The 15,521-nt window shown below is 41.8% G+C and overlaps 1 protein-coding gene across 2 annotated transcripts; it reads right to left on the bottom strand.

Moving 5' to 3' along the window:
- Positions 1-8,984: 8,984 nt before the first annotated feature.
- LOC126981592 (cell surface glycoprotein 1-like) lies at positions 8,985-15,114 on the bottom strand. 2 transcript variants are annotated; one of them, XM_050833022.1, is made up of 3 exons: positions 14,348-14,614; positions 12,109-12,868; positions 8,985-9,401 (listed from the first exon to the last, which is right to left on the bottom strand). In XM_050833022.1, exons 1-3 carry the CDS (start codon positions 14,355-14,357, stop codon positions 9,146-9,148), a joined length of 1,026 nt encoding a protein of 341 aa, XP_050688979.1. In that variant the 5' UTR covers positions 14,358-14,614; the 3' UTR covers positions 8,985-9,145. The 2 variants fall into 2 exon arrangements, with proteins under 2 accessions (XP_050688979.1, XP_050688978.1); XM_050833021.1 differs by lacking the exon at positions 14,348-14,614 and adding an exon at positions 14,632-15,114 and having other exon boundaries at positions 9,027-9,401.
- Between the last annotated feature and the right edge of the window lie 407 nt (positions 15,115-15,521).

Below are 15,521 nucleotides of genomic sequence, written 5' to 3'. Positions count from 1 at the left end.
GACTCTTACATGCGATTTGGTCACAGCGCCTTAAGGAAGAATCGAACCCCAGGTCTTGACATTAACTCTGTCATGTCACTAAACACTTCCCGCCACCGCCACAACCACCACCATCACCATCACAACCACCACCACCGCCGCCGACGCAGCCTTCGGTGCCTGAGGCATTTCTCGTTTATTTTTATCGTCATTCCTGCGTTACTTACTTTTCCTTCGTCTTTTTGGGGGAGCGGAACTTTCATGTGCACGTTTGAGCGAAAGTCCGGTGTGTGTGTGTGTGTGTGTGTGTGTGTGTGTGTGTGTGTGTGTGTGTGTGTGTAATTCACTACGGCCTGATCACGAGTTGGACTCGCTTTCGCCGGCAGGTACCCTCCCGACGAGAGCAAGTGCTCATTATGGTCGATCTCTGGGCACTGCCAGGACCTCACACACCACACACCCCATCCCCCTTGCTCAAGGGGGGACAGTAACTACTCCTAGTCAACCGAAAGATTCCGGCCTGAGCGGGGCTCGAACCGCCGCCTGTTTGGCCGTTAAGCCGAGCAGCGCAACGCTCTACCGATTGAGCCTCCGGAGCGGTGTGTGTGTGTGTGTGTGTTTGTGTGTGTGTGTGTTACACCTCAACACGAACAACCAATTTTCAAAGCCCAGCAGCAGTAGCGGCACCACATTTTCTGTATCTAGGCTAAAAGAACTGGTCTAGCGTGCAGGTCACCAATAGGAGGCCAAAAAAAAAAAATAATAATAATAATAAAATTGAAGTAATAAAACCCAAAATAAAACTCCAAACTCCTTAAAAAAAAAAAAGTCGGAAATTCAATGCATTACTTTCCACATCAAAACAAAAGTAGGTTAAACTATAAAGGCAGCCACACTTCTTTGATCACGCCGCGCCCTTCTTAACCCCAAAAGCCAGAATCAAACATTTCCACACGTTATCGAGACACGAGACGAGCTTGAGCACAGCGGCGGCACGAACCACGAACGGGCAGCGCAGCGGGGAACGTGCGCGGGGAGAGTGCGAGAGGGACTGGTGACAGCAAAACTAGTGTGGCCCCAACGAGTGGCCCTGCGGGGTGCCAACTGCAGGCGGGTCAAATCACCGGAGACCAGCCACTCCCCTTACCCCTGCCTCCCCAGCCCTCTCCCTTTATACGTTCCTTCTACTACCACAGCCGTCTCTCCCTTCCCTTACCTCCCCCTATTACTCATGATATACTTTGTTATGTTCCTACCTTCCCCTAGCCTCCCTTTCTACCCCATCCTCCTTTTGCAGCCGTCTCTCCCTTCCCTTACCTCCCCCCACACCTCCTGTTGTACAATATTCTGTTTCTACCTTCCCCTACCCTCTCTATCTGACCCATCCTCCTACTAGTCTTCTCTTAATTACCTCATCTCCCGCTACATTCCTCTTATATACATTGTTCTCTTCCGACCTTCTCCTAACCCCTCGTTCTACCCCTATCCTACTCTCTTTTCCCAACGTCCTATGCATCCTAAAGCCCTTCTACTACTCGTTCTCTCTCACGTTTTGGTCCTATCTTCGTCCTCCTCTTCATTTTATCGCTATCCTTTCTTCCCTCTTCCTAGCCTATCTCTTACCCAGCCCTCCCTTGCTTCGACAAGTGCCTGAACCTCCTCCCCGAATGAAGGGAACTAAATGGTCCGGCGATATAAAAGTTTTGACTCGTAAAAGTATTGATTTATCGGACTCTTAGTTATTTACGAAAGGAAGACCCTAAAATAATGTGTGTGTGTGTGTGTGTGTGTGTGTTGAATAGCTCTGACACGCACCAGCTGTGACGAGAGAGAGAGAGAGAGAGAGAGAGAGAGAGAGAGAGAGAGAGAGAGAGAGAGAGAGAGAGAGAAACGTTTTAAAGTGGAGGGAATTTCTGCTGAAAGATACTGCTGATGTGGAAGAGACGCTCAGTGACACTTCTTTCATGGAAGGGATACTCTCTCTCTCTCTCTCTCTCTCTCTCTCTCTCTCTCTGACACCTGATACATGGGGACACAGGATACCCCTCACCGCCCCCTTCACATGGACCTGAACTCGCACTAAACACACACACACACACACACACACACACACACACACACACACACACACACACTTGTCTTCCTTCCGCCCCTTCACTTCTCCCTCTCACCCCTTCACCCCCTTGACCCTAGCGTCCCCCTAGACCTGACCTGCCCTTAAAAATCAGCCCCTTAACCCGGCCAGGCCCTTTAGTTTGCCCTTCTGTATGGCAAAATAAGGAAGTTGAAAGTTATATATTGGTGATTAGTGGGATATTTTTTTTCTTGAACTGCTTCCATTACTAAAAAAAATATGGCTAGGCAACTAAATAAATAAAACAAAAGTGACTAAAAAAGAAATAAACAAAGAAATACATGTTTAACCCCTTGACTACGGATTTCCTACAAGAACACATCATAAAGCTACAGGAAGGGAATGAAAAGTGTCTGCTACAACTCAGTGAAGAAATATGTAAAGTCCTGCACCTTGAGAGGGGATATCCAGCACACCAATGCCACATGGGAAACACTCCACAATCCACCACAGAGCCAGAGAAAGACCTGGGAGTATCGCTTACCAGAATAACAGTGAAAGCCAAATCAGTGCCAATCACAGCGGATGGGTTAAAATTGTTCCTAAAAGTATGGAGCATTAAAATTAAATTAACTGATAAAAATAACTCATTCCCCTTTTAACCCCTAATTCACTACTGACTATTATACTTCTTCCCCTGGTCTAACATATTCCCTTTATTTCCACAAGTAAATAGTCCTTTGTTCCTGTCTTTTTTCCCGACCTTACAATTTTGTCATCTTCAGTCTCCTTTTAACACTTATTCCATTACTGGTACTCTGTTACTTCTTCACCCTGACCTAACCCATTCCCTTTATACCCACTAATATATAATCCTTCTTTTCTCAGTCATTTTATTTATCCCAACCTGACTACTACATATTGTTTCCCCTTGAGCCTTAACCTATTACTGACACTAACCTGACCTAACCCATTCCCTTTATACCCACTAATAAATAATCCTTCTTTTCTCAGTCATTTTTTTATCCCAACCTGACCTCTTCATCTTGTTTCCCCTTCAGCCTTAATCCACTGCTGACACTAACCTGACCTAACCCATTCCATTTAAACACACTAATACATAATCCTTCTTTTCTCAGTCATTTTTTTATCCCAACCTGACCACTTCATATTGTTTCCCCTTGAGCCTTAATCCACTGCTGACACTAACCTGACCTAACCCATTCCCTTTAAACACACTAAAAACTAACCCTTCATTCCTCAGTCATTTTTTATCCCAACCTGACCACTTCATATTGTTTCCCCTTGAGCCTTAATCCACTGCTGACACTAACCTGACCTAACCCATTCCCTTTAAACACACTAATAAATAACCCTTCTTTTCTCAGTTATTTTCTTATCCCAACCTGACCACTTCATATTGTTTCCCCTTGAGCCTTAATCCACTGCTGACACTAACCTGACCTAACCCATTCCCTTTAAACACACTAAAAACTAACCCTTCATTCCTCAGTCATTTTTTATCCTGACCTTGCCACTTCATCTTCAGTTTCCTTTAATCCATTAGTATATAGCACTACTTCACTTCCTCCCCCTGACATAACTCATTCCCTTTAAACCCACTAATAAATAACCATCCATTCCTCTGTCTTTTTATGCCCTGACCTTCTCCACTCCATCCTCACCTCAGGCCCCATACCTTAAAAGTCCATCACTTCATCCACTTCCTAACCTCCTGCCCCCACTTCTTCCCCCCATTCCTCCTCCCTCCTCCCTCTGCTGATGTTTACACTAGCAAGATGCCCATCCTGCCTTGATTGACTTCTCACCTCTGAACCTGCTATCCCTCCCTCCTGCTTCCCATCTCTTCCCTTTCTTTCACCCTCTTCTGTTTCAAATGTTTTCCCTTTCCTTCTTCCACTTCTGCTTCCTATCTCTTACCTTTCTTCCTCCCTATTTTGCTTCCCATCTCCTCCCTTTCTTTCTTCCTCTTTTCTGCTTCCTATCTTTATCTTTTCTTTCCCCATCTTCTGCTTCCCACATCTTCCTTTTCCTGCTTCCCATTTCCTCTTTCTTTATCCCTCTTCTGCTTCCTATCTCTCCCCTTTCCTTTTCTCTCTTTTGTTTCCTATCTCTTTCCTTTCTTTCTTCCTCTTTTCTGCTTCTTATCTTTATCTTTTCTTTCCCCATCTTCAGCTTCCCATTTCTTCCTTTTCATGCTTCCCATTTCCTCTTTCTTTCTCCCTCTTCTGCTTCCTTTCTCTTATCTTTATCCCTCCCCCTTTTGCTTCCTATCTCTTTCTTTCCCCCTTCTGCTTCCCATCTCCAGCTTTTTTTCTCCCTCTTCTGCTTCCCATCTCTTCTCTTCCTTTCTTCCTCTTCTGCTTCCCATCTTTTCCCTTTCTTTCCCCCTTCTGCTTCCCATCTCCAGCTTTTTTTCTCCCTATTCTGCTTCCCATTTCTTCCCTTTCTTTCTCCCTTTTCTGCTTCCCTTTCTCTCTCCCTCTTCTGTTTCCCATCTCTTCTCTTTTTTTCTCCCTCTTCCCTTTCGTTCCCCCTCTTCCCATTTTCTCTTACCTCTGTCTCTGCTCATTGTAGTAACCTTTTCTTGTGTCTTTCATTAGCCTTCAAGTTTCTCATTACTTTATACCTTCACTTGTTCCATTCCTCTACCCTATTTTTTATTCACTGCTATTTCACTATTTCCTTACAGATCCCCACACTCCTTGTTCTTGTAGAGTATATACCTCTTCCCTTTCCTCTCTCTTCCTTTCCCCCATCCTTCCTTATTTTCAGCACCATTATCCATTATTTCCTTGTCTCCTCATGCTGTAAATTTTCCCTTCCCTTACCCCTGTTTTCCTTTTGCCTATTTCTATTCCTCTCTCTTCCTTTCCCCCATCCTTCCTTATTTTCAGCACCATTATCCATTATTTCCTTGTCTCCTCCTGCTGTAAATTTTCCCTTCCCTTACCCCTGTTTTCCTTTCGCTTATTTCTATTCCTCTCTCTTCCTTTCCCCCATACCTAACTCTCTTCCCCCCTGTGTTCCTCCCTTCACCAGTGTTTAGTACTGACTCACACCAGCCAGCAACGCCCCCCGAGCTGGTTATCGCGTTACACTGTGTTACACTTCCCTACACTCATTTCAGCCCTGAGCTACATTCCCATGATTCAAAGGGAGGCACTGTGTTGCAGCACATCCATTTTGTTTACACTTCAGACTATGTCATAAAAAACGTATATGTAAAAATAGTAGTAGTGGTAGTAGTAGTAGTAGTAGCAGTAGTAGTATAATTTTATAGTAGTTATACTTTGCTCTGATGCACTTGAAAAGGTGAAGTTCAGGGCACATATGCTCTAGCTGCACATGGCCTCGGTGCTCATTTCCGTCGCATTGGCCCTCAAGCCTGTGGTGGGTAAAAACCAAATACTCTGGGACACAGAGGAGGTGTGACGTCTGGAGTTACCTTCCCCAGGTTTTCCAAGGTACCCATTTATCAACCAACCCAAAAGGGAGGATGAACAGCTAGGTGGGCTGCACGATGACTGCCCAGGATGGGATTTGAACCCGGGCCTGCAAATTTGTAGCTAGGCATGCTAACCACCTCACCACAGAGGCACTAAACAGAAGAATACAGAAAAAAGGGATGCAGAGATATTGCTGCACTCAATGAGGACCTTCAAAGCGGGCAACACTGTATCCTGTCCCTCGGCGTGAAGGACACAGAAATAAAATACCCCTCATTTGCTTCTCCAAATGGGCTGGGAGGCAAAGTATTACAATATTTCACTGAAATAATTCAAGTATGTTTTGTATGAATATTTGGCAGCGAAGAAATACTATATAGAGTGGGAATTGAATGTGAAAAAGAATGCAAAATAATTTTGAATGGTGAAGAAATGGAGGAGGTTAATGAGTTTAAGTACCTTGGATCAGTTGTGTGTAAGAGTGGTGGTGCAGAGGGAGAGACAAGAGAAAGGGCATTGCAAGGAAGAAAAGTGGTAGGGTCTTTGGGACGTATCATGAATGGTAGAATTGTGAGCCTGGAGGTAAAGAGGGATTTGAGAAATACAGTAATAGTACCAACCCCCATATATGCAAGCAAAACATGGGCCTGGAATGAAAGTCAGAGGTCTAGAGTGCAGGCAGTGGAAATGAGTTATTTGAGGAGTGCTTGTGGCATGAGTAGAATGGATGGAATGAGTAATGAAAGTGTGTATGAGTATTTTGGAATGTGTCACAGGGGTGAAGGGAAGAAGTGTGGAGTGGTGGAGGAAGTGAAGCGACAGACTTTAAAGTGGTTTGACCACATGGAGCGAATGGAGGAGAATAAAATGACCAGGAGGGTGTATGTGAGTGAGATAGAGGGAGGGAATGTTAGAGGATGACCTCCAGTGAAATGGAGAGATAGGGTGCAGGAGTATGTCAGGGAGAGGGGTAAAAGATCCTTGAGAAACTTTGAGCAGGCAAGGAGGGAGTGTCTATAGAGAGAGATGGAAACTCTTCTGCCGTGGCCATCCCCTGATGGGAGCTCCTAGGAGCAGGCGTCAAAGATGAATGAATGAAAAAAAAAATACTTGCTCACTTTACTTTATTTCTTGCAAAAGGAAACAATTGTTAGGGAAAACTGGCAACTCAAGCTCCATCTCACCCTTTTTTATCAAACTGATTCACAGTTGACTAAATTAGGCTTCCAATGGTATGTGACCCATGCCAGTGTATTAAATAAGCACAAATTTCAAATGTGTCAGCTTCGTTTTTGACAAAAATGAATATAAAACAAAGTTTGGCATGTAATATCTCCAGACAACCTCCATCAAGCAAGAGTAACCATCAAGCATTACTATCAATGTCACATCTGTCCTCCCATCCTCACTTAAGCCTATGACATCCATCCTAATTTCTTTCAGTTCCTCAAGAAATACAGTCAAGTTGCTTTTGTCTTCAATCAATTCTTGCATCATGAAATATATATATATATATATATATATATATATATATATATATATATATATATATATATATATATATATATATATATATATATATATATATATATATATATATATATATATATATATATATATATATATATAATATATATATATATATATATATATATATATATATATATATATATATATATATATATATATATATATATATATATATATATATATATATATATATATATATATATATATATATATATATATATATATATATATATATATATATATATATATATATATATATATATATATATATATATATATATATATATATATATATATATATATATATATATATATATATATATATATATATATATATATATATATATATATATATATATATATATATATATATATATATATATATATATATATATATATATATATATATATATATATATATATATATATATATATATATATATATATATATATATATATATATATATATATAAGGTCTCTTGATGGGGCCTGGGTTTGCCTCAGGGTGTGGAATCAGAGTCAGAGTTGGAGTCGCCAGAGTCGGAGTTGAAGTCGGAGTCGGTAAAAATATCTCCGACCTCTTTACGATACGTGTGATGTTGTGTGGCTGGGTGTGGTGTGGTGTGGTGTGGTGTGGTGTGGCTGGGTTTGATTTGCCTACCACTGTACTGTAGAAGAGGGTAAAGGGGATGGGGGTGGAGTTTGAGTCGGAGTCGCAACCTTAAAATTTCCTGGAGTTGGAGTTGGAGTCAAAATTTTCTATACCCAACTCAACACCCCTGGTAGAACAGGCAAGAATTTTATAGTGCCATTCCTCAATGCCTCATATTGCTCCCCAGAGCTTAACTTAATCCTCTTAGAAAGAGCTTTGGTGAAATCTTGAGTTGATAGGTGGTGATCAGGACACCACAAGGGTTGTCTTTGGCCACTCAAAAATGGCTGAAAATTGTCACCTGGAAGTGGCAGGCGGGACTTGAACATAGGTCTGCAAATCACCATGCAGGCACACAGACAAATCAGCCACCACCTCTTTATCCTGTGGCCCTTTTTTTCTCAAAAGATCTATGAAATTCACATGGGTCACCAATAAGATGGAAAAATAGAAAACCAAAAGAAAATAGGGATATCCTATCCCTGTGTAATCTATCGTTTAATCCAAAGTATTTCCCGCATTTAGTGATCCCAATGAGCTAATAACATTCCTGTGACTGCCACTGAAAGAGTGCCAGTGAATTCAGTGTGGTCATATCACAATTTAATTCCATTCAGCTGTTATTTACCTCGTAGCCTCTTGCATGTCTTTCCAATATGTGTTTTGCTGAATGACTGTTTACTGGATGGACTGAACTGGCATTACTGAATCAAGAGAGAAAAAAAGCCTACAGTGACATGTCCTCAATTACTTGAGGTCCATAATCTTGGTGAGGGTGGGAGTGAGTTGCAGGCATTAGGCATGCAATGCATAACCAAGGCATCTTCTATTGCATAAGGCTTAGTGTTGGAAACAAGTATGTGTGACTTCTGGTGCAGGAAGACAAGTCGTGAGGCATATAATAAAAAAATCCAAGCACTCACCTCATGCTTTTCTAAAGATCTGCCGTAAGTATATAACTTCGGACGAGATAGCTACCACTATGTGTGCACTCATTTACAGGATCGTATGGAGTATGCATCTCACGTGTAGGGGGGCTCCACTCACGCAGTTCTCTTGGACAGAGTGGAGTCTAAGGCTCTTCATCTCATCAGCTCTCCTCCTCTTACTGATAGTCTTCTACCTCTTAAATTCCGCCGCCATGTTGCCTCTTTTTCTATCTTCTATCGATATTTTTACATTGACTGCTCTTCTGAACTTGCTAACTGCATGCCTCCCCCCCATCCCACGGCCTCGCTGCACATGACTTTCTACTCAAGCTCATCCCTTTACTGTCCAAATCCCTTACGCACGAGTTAACCAGCATCTTCACTCTTTCCTCCCTCACGCAGGTAAACTCTGGAACAATTTTCCTCCATCTGTATCTCCTCCTGCCTACGACTTGAACTCTTTCAAGAGGAGGGTATCAGGACACCTCTCCTCCCGAAATTGACCTATCTTTCAGCCATTCCTCAGAACCCCTTTTATAGGAGCAGTGAGTAACGGGCTTTTTTTCATTATTGTTTCCTTTTTTTTGCCCTTAAGCTGTTTCCTCTTCTGAAAAAAAAATACAGCCCTGATAGACATAAGGTAAGACAGAGTCATGGTACTTACCTCCTCCTCGACGGGGTCTGTGAACATCTCGGTGAGGCCACTGTACTCCGAGGTGTTGGTGAGGCTTCCATACAGGCCAGACATGCGATTCATCTCCATCTCTCTGCAACAGGGGCAAAGGAAATGGGTTAAGTAATGTGGTGGCAAATTAGTATTAACTTACATATAAAAAAATAGTAATGAATATACTAAAGCAACATGGGCAAAGGAAATGGGTTGGGTGGTGTGGAGGCAACTAAGTATTAACTTAGTGCTGAATGTAATAGACTGGCAATAAATATCATTCATTGTCTGCTGACCTTGTGGTTGGCAAGTTTGTAGCTAATCTTAATTAAAGGAACCATCTCAAACAGAAGTTGGTTTCCTCTAGTCCTGATCTGAGTCATTACAGGATATTACTCCAAGTGAGCCATTCTTAGTAACAAGGAGCTCCAAGTGATTCTCACATGAATATCTAGGGAAAACTGTCCATGACACTGACTGCTCCACCATCCTGTTAGCCCTCTCAACTGGCTTCATCACTGTCAACCTCATGCTTCGTGTCATTTAGTAACCATGTGGCCAGCAACCCAATTGCTCCAGAGAAGATAATTAGCCTTGCTCTCACATGGTGCACTAGCCCATAATTTATTTATTTTTATTTATTTATTTATTTATTTATTTATTTATTTATTTATTTATTTATTTTTTTTTTTTGCTCCTACGTATATAACAAAATTTCAAACAATACATATCAAGCTCACCATATGTGTGTTGACAATGTTAGTTCTACATCAAAGTCTTTTTACATACTCATACACTCTGTGGAATATTAATACCACCACTCTGAAAAGTCTCCCATTGCCAAAAAATTATGAGAGATGAAAAGACATGTACAAGTATGAAAGAGAAATGAGAAAACTATGAAGATTGTTTCTGGTAAACTAACTAAACTAGAGGAAATTCTCTGGCAGGAAGAATAGCAAAAGTGGAGGGCTTGGTCAGTGGTTTTCAAATTCAATGGAAGTTTTTTGTTGCCAGTCACATATCCAACTAACTAACAGAGCGCATACACACACATACATCACTTCTCTCACTTGCCACCTCCACCTCAGAAAGTCCCCCCGAGCAAGCTTCCATGCAGCTACCCTATCCATCCCCACGCCACAAGTCACATATCTCTAAACCAAAATCTAAATTCAAGAAGGGTAAAATAAACAAATTTTACATATATCAGTGACACTATGAAAAGACTTCTGCCCAAACCATTAATGGACTGACCACAGGCCTGCATATATGAAAAAATCTAAATAATATATAGGCATACAAAGACACGGTGAACTAGCCCAGCCAGGAATCAAACTACTTATGTGGGGTCTTCTGCTACCTAACCCACACAGTGAGAATCCCCTCACCCTTTCTCTCAACCTTCACTCAATGAGGGGAACCTATGACTTTAATCTATCCCAGCACAGGACTTAATTACAGACATGCCAGTTACCCCTCACCACATTAAGGCTGACTGAATGGTTGGGGTGAACCTTTTACTTTCAACCTCAGTGAGCAAGGTAATAGAAGATGAAAAGTGAGCAGTTTGATTCCTAACCAAGTTCAAATATCATATAAAGATATAAAATGGTTTAGTCTGTTATCTAAAGTTTGAAAGAGCCTTTAATGACAAGCTCGATGAGTTAAATTATCATCCATTGTTGTGCCCTCCTCCCAGGACACTAATGTGTACCACATCAAGCAGGTGGTCTGAGACACACATCACATGCCCAAGGGAGGAAGCAGACATTTTAAGGACCCCTACACTAGAGTGTGTGCCTTTTACAACTTGAAGGACACTGTCTACATCATGTTAAAGTGTGGGGCATTCTAGTGTCAGTTTGATGTGATCATATCTAATGTTGGAAACAAAGTAACACAGTGCACTAAAGTGTAGTAGTAGCCCATTTCATGGGAGCTCCCATTTTACATGTACATATCTTTTCTGTTCAGCATTAAATGGAGGCTCAACTCTATAAAGCTAAAAGAGAAAGAAAAAAATAGAGATTGAGGTAACTAAGACATGTAGTACCCAATGAAAATTAACAAGGGTAAAATGACTAATGATGACTGCTGATCCACCAACCTTGATAAATCCTAGTCAAGCCATCCATTCCTATTATTAAATGCTTCTTCATGGTAAGTAAATAAGCATCGTCAAAGCTCACAATAGCCTGAGACCTCGAGGAAATATACATGAAATTGGAATAGGATGCACAGAAATATCTGTGTCTGGCTTTTGAGGAAGCATGTTATCTTTCCAAAATAGCTTTTCAAACCAGGCCCCTCAAGCCTACGTTTCTCCCTTTTCACCAAGTCATCTGCCTGTGCATACTCCAGGATAAATCAATCTCAAAACCACATGCTGTCACATCATTGATTCCTGCTGCATTGTCAATGATACATGAAGCCAATGAATCTGACTCACAAAATTAGAGATGGGACCTCCAAGTTTAAGACCCTCAAGCTATAGCTATAGACCCCCATACAAAAAGCACAGGGGTTTAGGACCCTTAGTGAAAAAATCCTTGTGGAAGCCTTGAACTGTGGTAGCACTTAAAAGACAAACTCATATACTAGAACAAGAGAGCAACTTTAATTTTTTTTAAATTTAGTAGACAGAGATTGCAAGAACATACAACCCAGCACATTTCCTTTAAGATTCATTTTCACATTCTGTCACATCCATATCTATAAAAGGAATTTCATAATGAAGGATATCAGAAAAAAAATTATATCAATCTCTTAATAGCTTGTTATGAAAAAAACACAGACTTAAGTACCTGTTGGAGAGCTTGGGAGAAGTGGAGATGAACTGGTTAAGGGTTGATTTGTCATAGAACTCTTTAAAGGAGTTCACAGAATGGATGGAGTGGATGGAGTTAAGAGAATGTTCCCGGCGGTGGTGGAAGCCTCCTACAGCCCCACTCTCCTCCAGGGGGGGTGGCGGAACTGGCGGCGGCCCAGCACTGCCGTATATGCTGCCCAATGAAGCTGAGCCACTGTAGATACCCGATGAGGGGTGACTGCTGCTGTAGAGGCCTCCAGTGCCACTGTAGAGGCCAGACAATGAGGGGGGACTGCTGCCGTATGCACCATGGAGCACCGAGTCGTTGCTTGGGGGAGCAGGGGCCGGTGGGGGAGGGTCATCAGAGCCTCGGGAGTCTTCAGGGTCTGAGTGGTGACTGGAGAGGCTGGGGGACGGAGGGTCACTCTGGCTCTGACTCTGGCTGGAGCCCATAGCATCTATGGAGGGCTTGGCGGAGGAGGTGGAGGGTGGGCGTGGAGACTGGTTGGGAGGAGGCTCTGGGGGAGGGGTATGAGAGAGAATGGGTGTCTTGGGGGAGTTTGGGGGAGTGTGTGCCAGGTTGGGGACACTAGCTGCGACATCAGGGCTGGCTGAGCCATCGCTGCGGTCGATGCTTGGGATACTGTGCAGGGAGAGCCGATCGGCCAAGCGGGCTACATCTTCTTTGGTGCCGAGTGAGGATTCATCTTTGGATTCAGTAGGAACCAGGGATTCTGGTGACTGTGCTGCGTCGTCTGCAATGCAAGGAGAGTGTTAGTCATGGAAGTAAAATACTAAAAACTGTAGATTGTCAATCTATCTCACACTAGCTCTGCCAAAATGCAATCAGTGAAAATTAAAACAAAATACAATAAGATCTTGCATCTCACAAGTTCATATCTAATGAGTTCACATTTCACAAATTCATATCTCACAATGAGTTCACATCTCACAACTTCACGTCTATAGTGAAGTTGCATCCAACGAGTCACACTATTGAACCTCTACCCATAATCCTATCTATCAGGGAGATTTGCTGTGTTTACCAAGGATGATGGCTTGAATAAAATGTTTAATTTTACTATAGTGCATTAATATCAGTAAATTAAAACATCTTATGGTCATGTGATTTCATTGCTAGAATTTACATTTCTATGTTAAAAATTACCTTTTTCTATACTGAGAAACATCAAGTATGAACTAATTAAAGCTTACTGTGGCCTTCAGAGCCCTTTGGGCCCATGAACTCATGAAAACTCATTTTTAAGGTAAGAAAGCAAGTGGACAGTATAGCTTAAGATATCAGCAGATACATTTACCATATCTAAACTAACTATAGAAACCTCCAAGTATTTTATGGGCTAAATTTTCATTATTAATATAAAGGAATTCTTAAAAGGTAGCACAATTTATATTTACTAGTTCTGTCCTGATTTATTCACATTTCCCTAAATGTGCACATTGCTTGGAAAATTATAGCAACAGACAATCCAAGTTCATATAAAGATAAAAAGCCTAGCCACACCATGTTGCAATAGCCAAGCCAGACATTTAATAAAAGTCTAGTAACACCATTAGAAATCAGTCTACCCACATCAATTTACAAAAGCCTGGCCACACAATTGTAAATCAGTCTACCCACATCATTTTATAAAAACCTGGCCACACAATTGCAAATCAATCTATCCACATCATTTCATAAAAGCCTAGCCACATCATTTTATATTAGTCTAGCCACACTATTTCATAAAACCAAACCACATCATTTTATATGATTCTAGCCACACTATTTCATAAAAGCCAAGCCACATCATTTTATATTAGTCTAGCCACACTGTTTCATAAAACCCTAGCCATGTCATTTTATATTAGTCTAGCCACACTATTTCATAAAAGTCTAGTCACAGCATTTTATGTACTGGTAAGTATAGCCACGCTGTTTTATAAATTTATATCAACGTTTCTTACTTATTACCTTCTCCAAATGTCTACCTGTTGATATCACTTATCAAATGTATCTAAAGGTGCACTGCATGTACTCTTAATAATCTATCAAGCCAAAATAAATAATCACCAAACTGATGTCAATACCACTGCAGTTAAAGTGCTAAATATGTTTTCACTGGTTATAATCCTACAGCTTCTAGCAAGACCCCATTGAGCCTTGATTCTTTTGGTGTGAATAAGGAGTCAAAGAAATCTGCATGACATGAGTGACTGACTGACTGGCATACCTGAGGACATGAGTCTTATCTCATCGTCACGTATCTTATCAAGAGGGAGGGGAGCCCACACGGTGAGAGGGGAGCCAACCGGATGAGAGGGGAGGCAACACAATGAGAGGGGATTACAGGAGCCCTGACGGTGACGGGAAAAGCTGGACTGGTGGCGCGGGTGTGAGGCAGGTCACAGGTAGGCCAGGGCGGAGGTAGGACAGCCTCACCTGGCACCCCTCGGCCAGCCCCGCCCTCACCTGGCCTGTGCACTTTGTTACAACGAGTGTTAGGCTGGTACTCACTGCTGTCCATCTTTGGCAGGGGCGTCAGGGCAGGGAGAGGGGCGCTCACACTAGGAGAAGGCAGCGGTGGGGATGCGGGTAGTCAATTGTCATTTCCCGTTGGTGATCGCGCCTCCTCACTTACTGACTTGTGGTCATTCTCCCAACGCAGGAGCACTATGGCCCTCACTAGCGGATAGAGGGAGTGCTTGCAACGATCACTGTGCAAGCTGCATGTTTCGGGTCTTGGAGTAACCATAGAATTATCGATTTTTCCCCACCTTACAGCGGGACCCACGTCTGGCCATCACCACTATTGTTTGGGTTGCATTTCTCGCTAAAATGGTCTACTTTTTCTCTCTTCGTGTTCTAATCGGTGATTATTCCCATTTTTACGCATCGACGTAAATCAGAGACGCTTTACAGTACTGTCATGAAGCATGAACTGCAAATCGAGGCTCATGAAATAATATTTTTGCTTGTGAAATGCGCACTGTTGGGGTGCGCGGGGAGCTTCCAAGCGTCGCCAGCAGCTCCAGAAGCAATATCAATAATAATGATAATAATAATAAAAGCAAAAATAACAATAAAAGTAGTAGTAGTATTCGTATCTTTCATATATGTAGGTACTGTTGGAGATGAGCAAATAAAGCCACAAGCGATATTATAGGCGGGAGATAAAATAACAAGACGAACCCATATATTTATAATACATACAAGATTATTATGTTACCCTAGCTCGTACTTGCAAAGTAAAGGCAGCTAACATGAACAATATTTGTGGAAAAACGACCTGCACAACCAACAGCAATGAGCATGTACTACCATACCCGGCTAGTATACTCCTATTATTAATATATAGGCTACTATTGATTTACTACTACTACTACTACTACTACTACTACTACTGC

This window comes from Eriocheir sinensis, chromosome 48 (genome assembly GCF_024679095.1).
Source record: "Eriocheir sinensis breed Jianghai 21 chromosome 48, ASM2467909v1, whole genome shotgun sequence".
Lineage (NCBI taxonomy): Eukaryota > Metazoa > Arthropoda > Malacostraca > Decapoda > Varunidae > Eriocheir > Eriocheir sinensis.
The sequence above is the reverse complement of the archived record's forward strand: the minus strand, read 5'-3'. Positions and strand labels throughout refer to the sequence as shown.

Excerpts from the sequence above, each read along its gene's own strand:
- LOC126981592 (XM_050833021.1), bottom strand. Across the intron at positions 9,402-12,108 it reads TCTCCCAAGCTCTCCAACAG|AGAGATGGAGATGAATCGCA; the intron begins GTACTTAAGTCT and ends CCCCTGTTGCAG.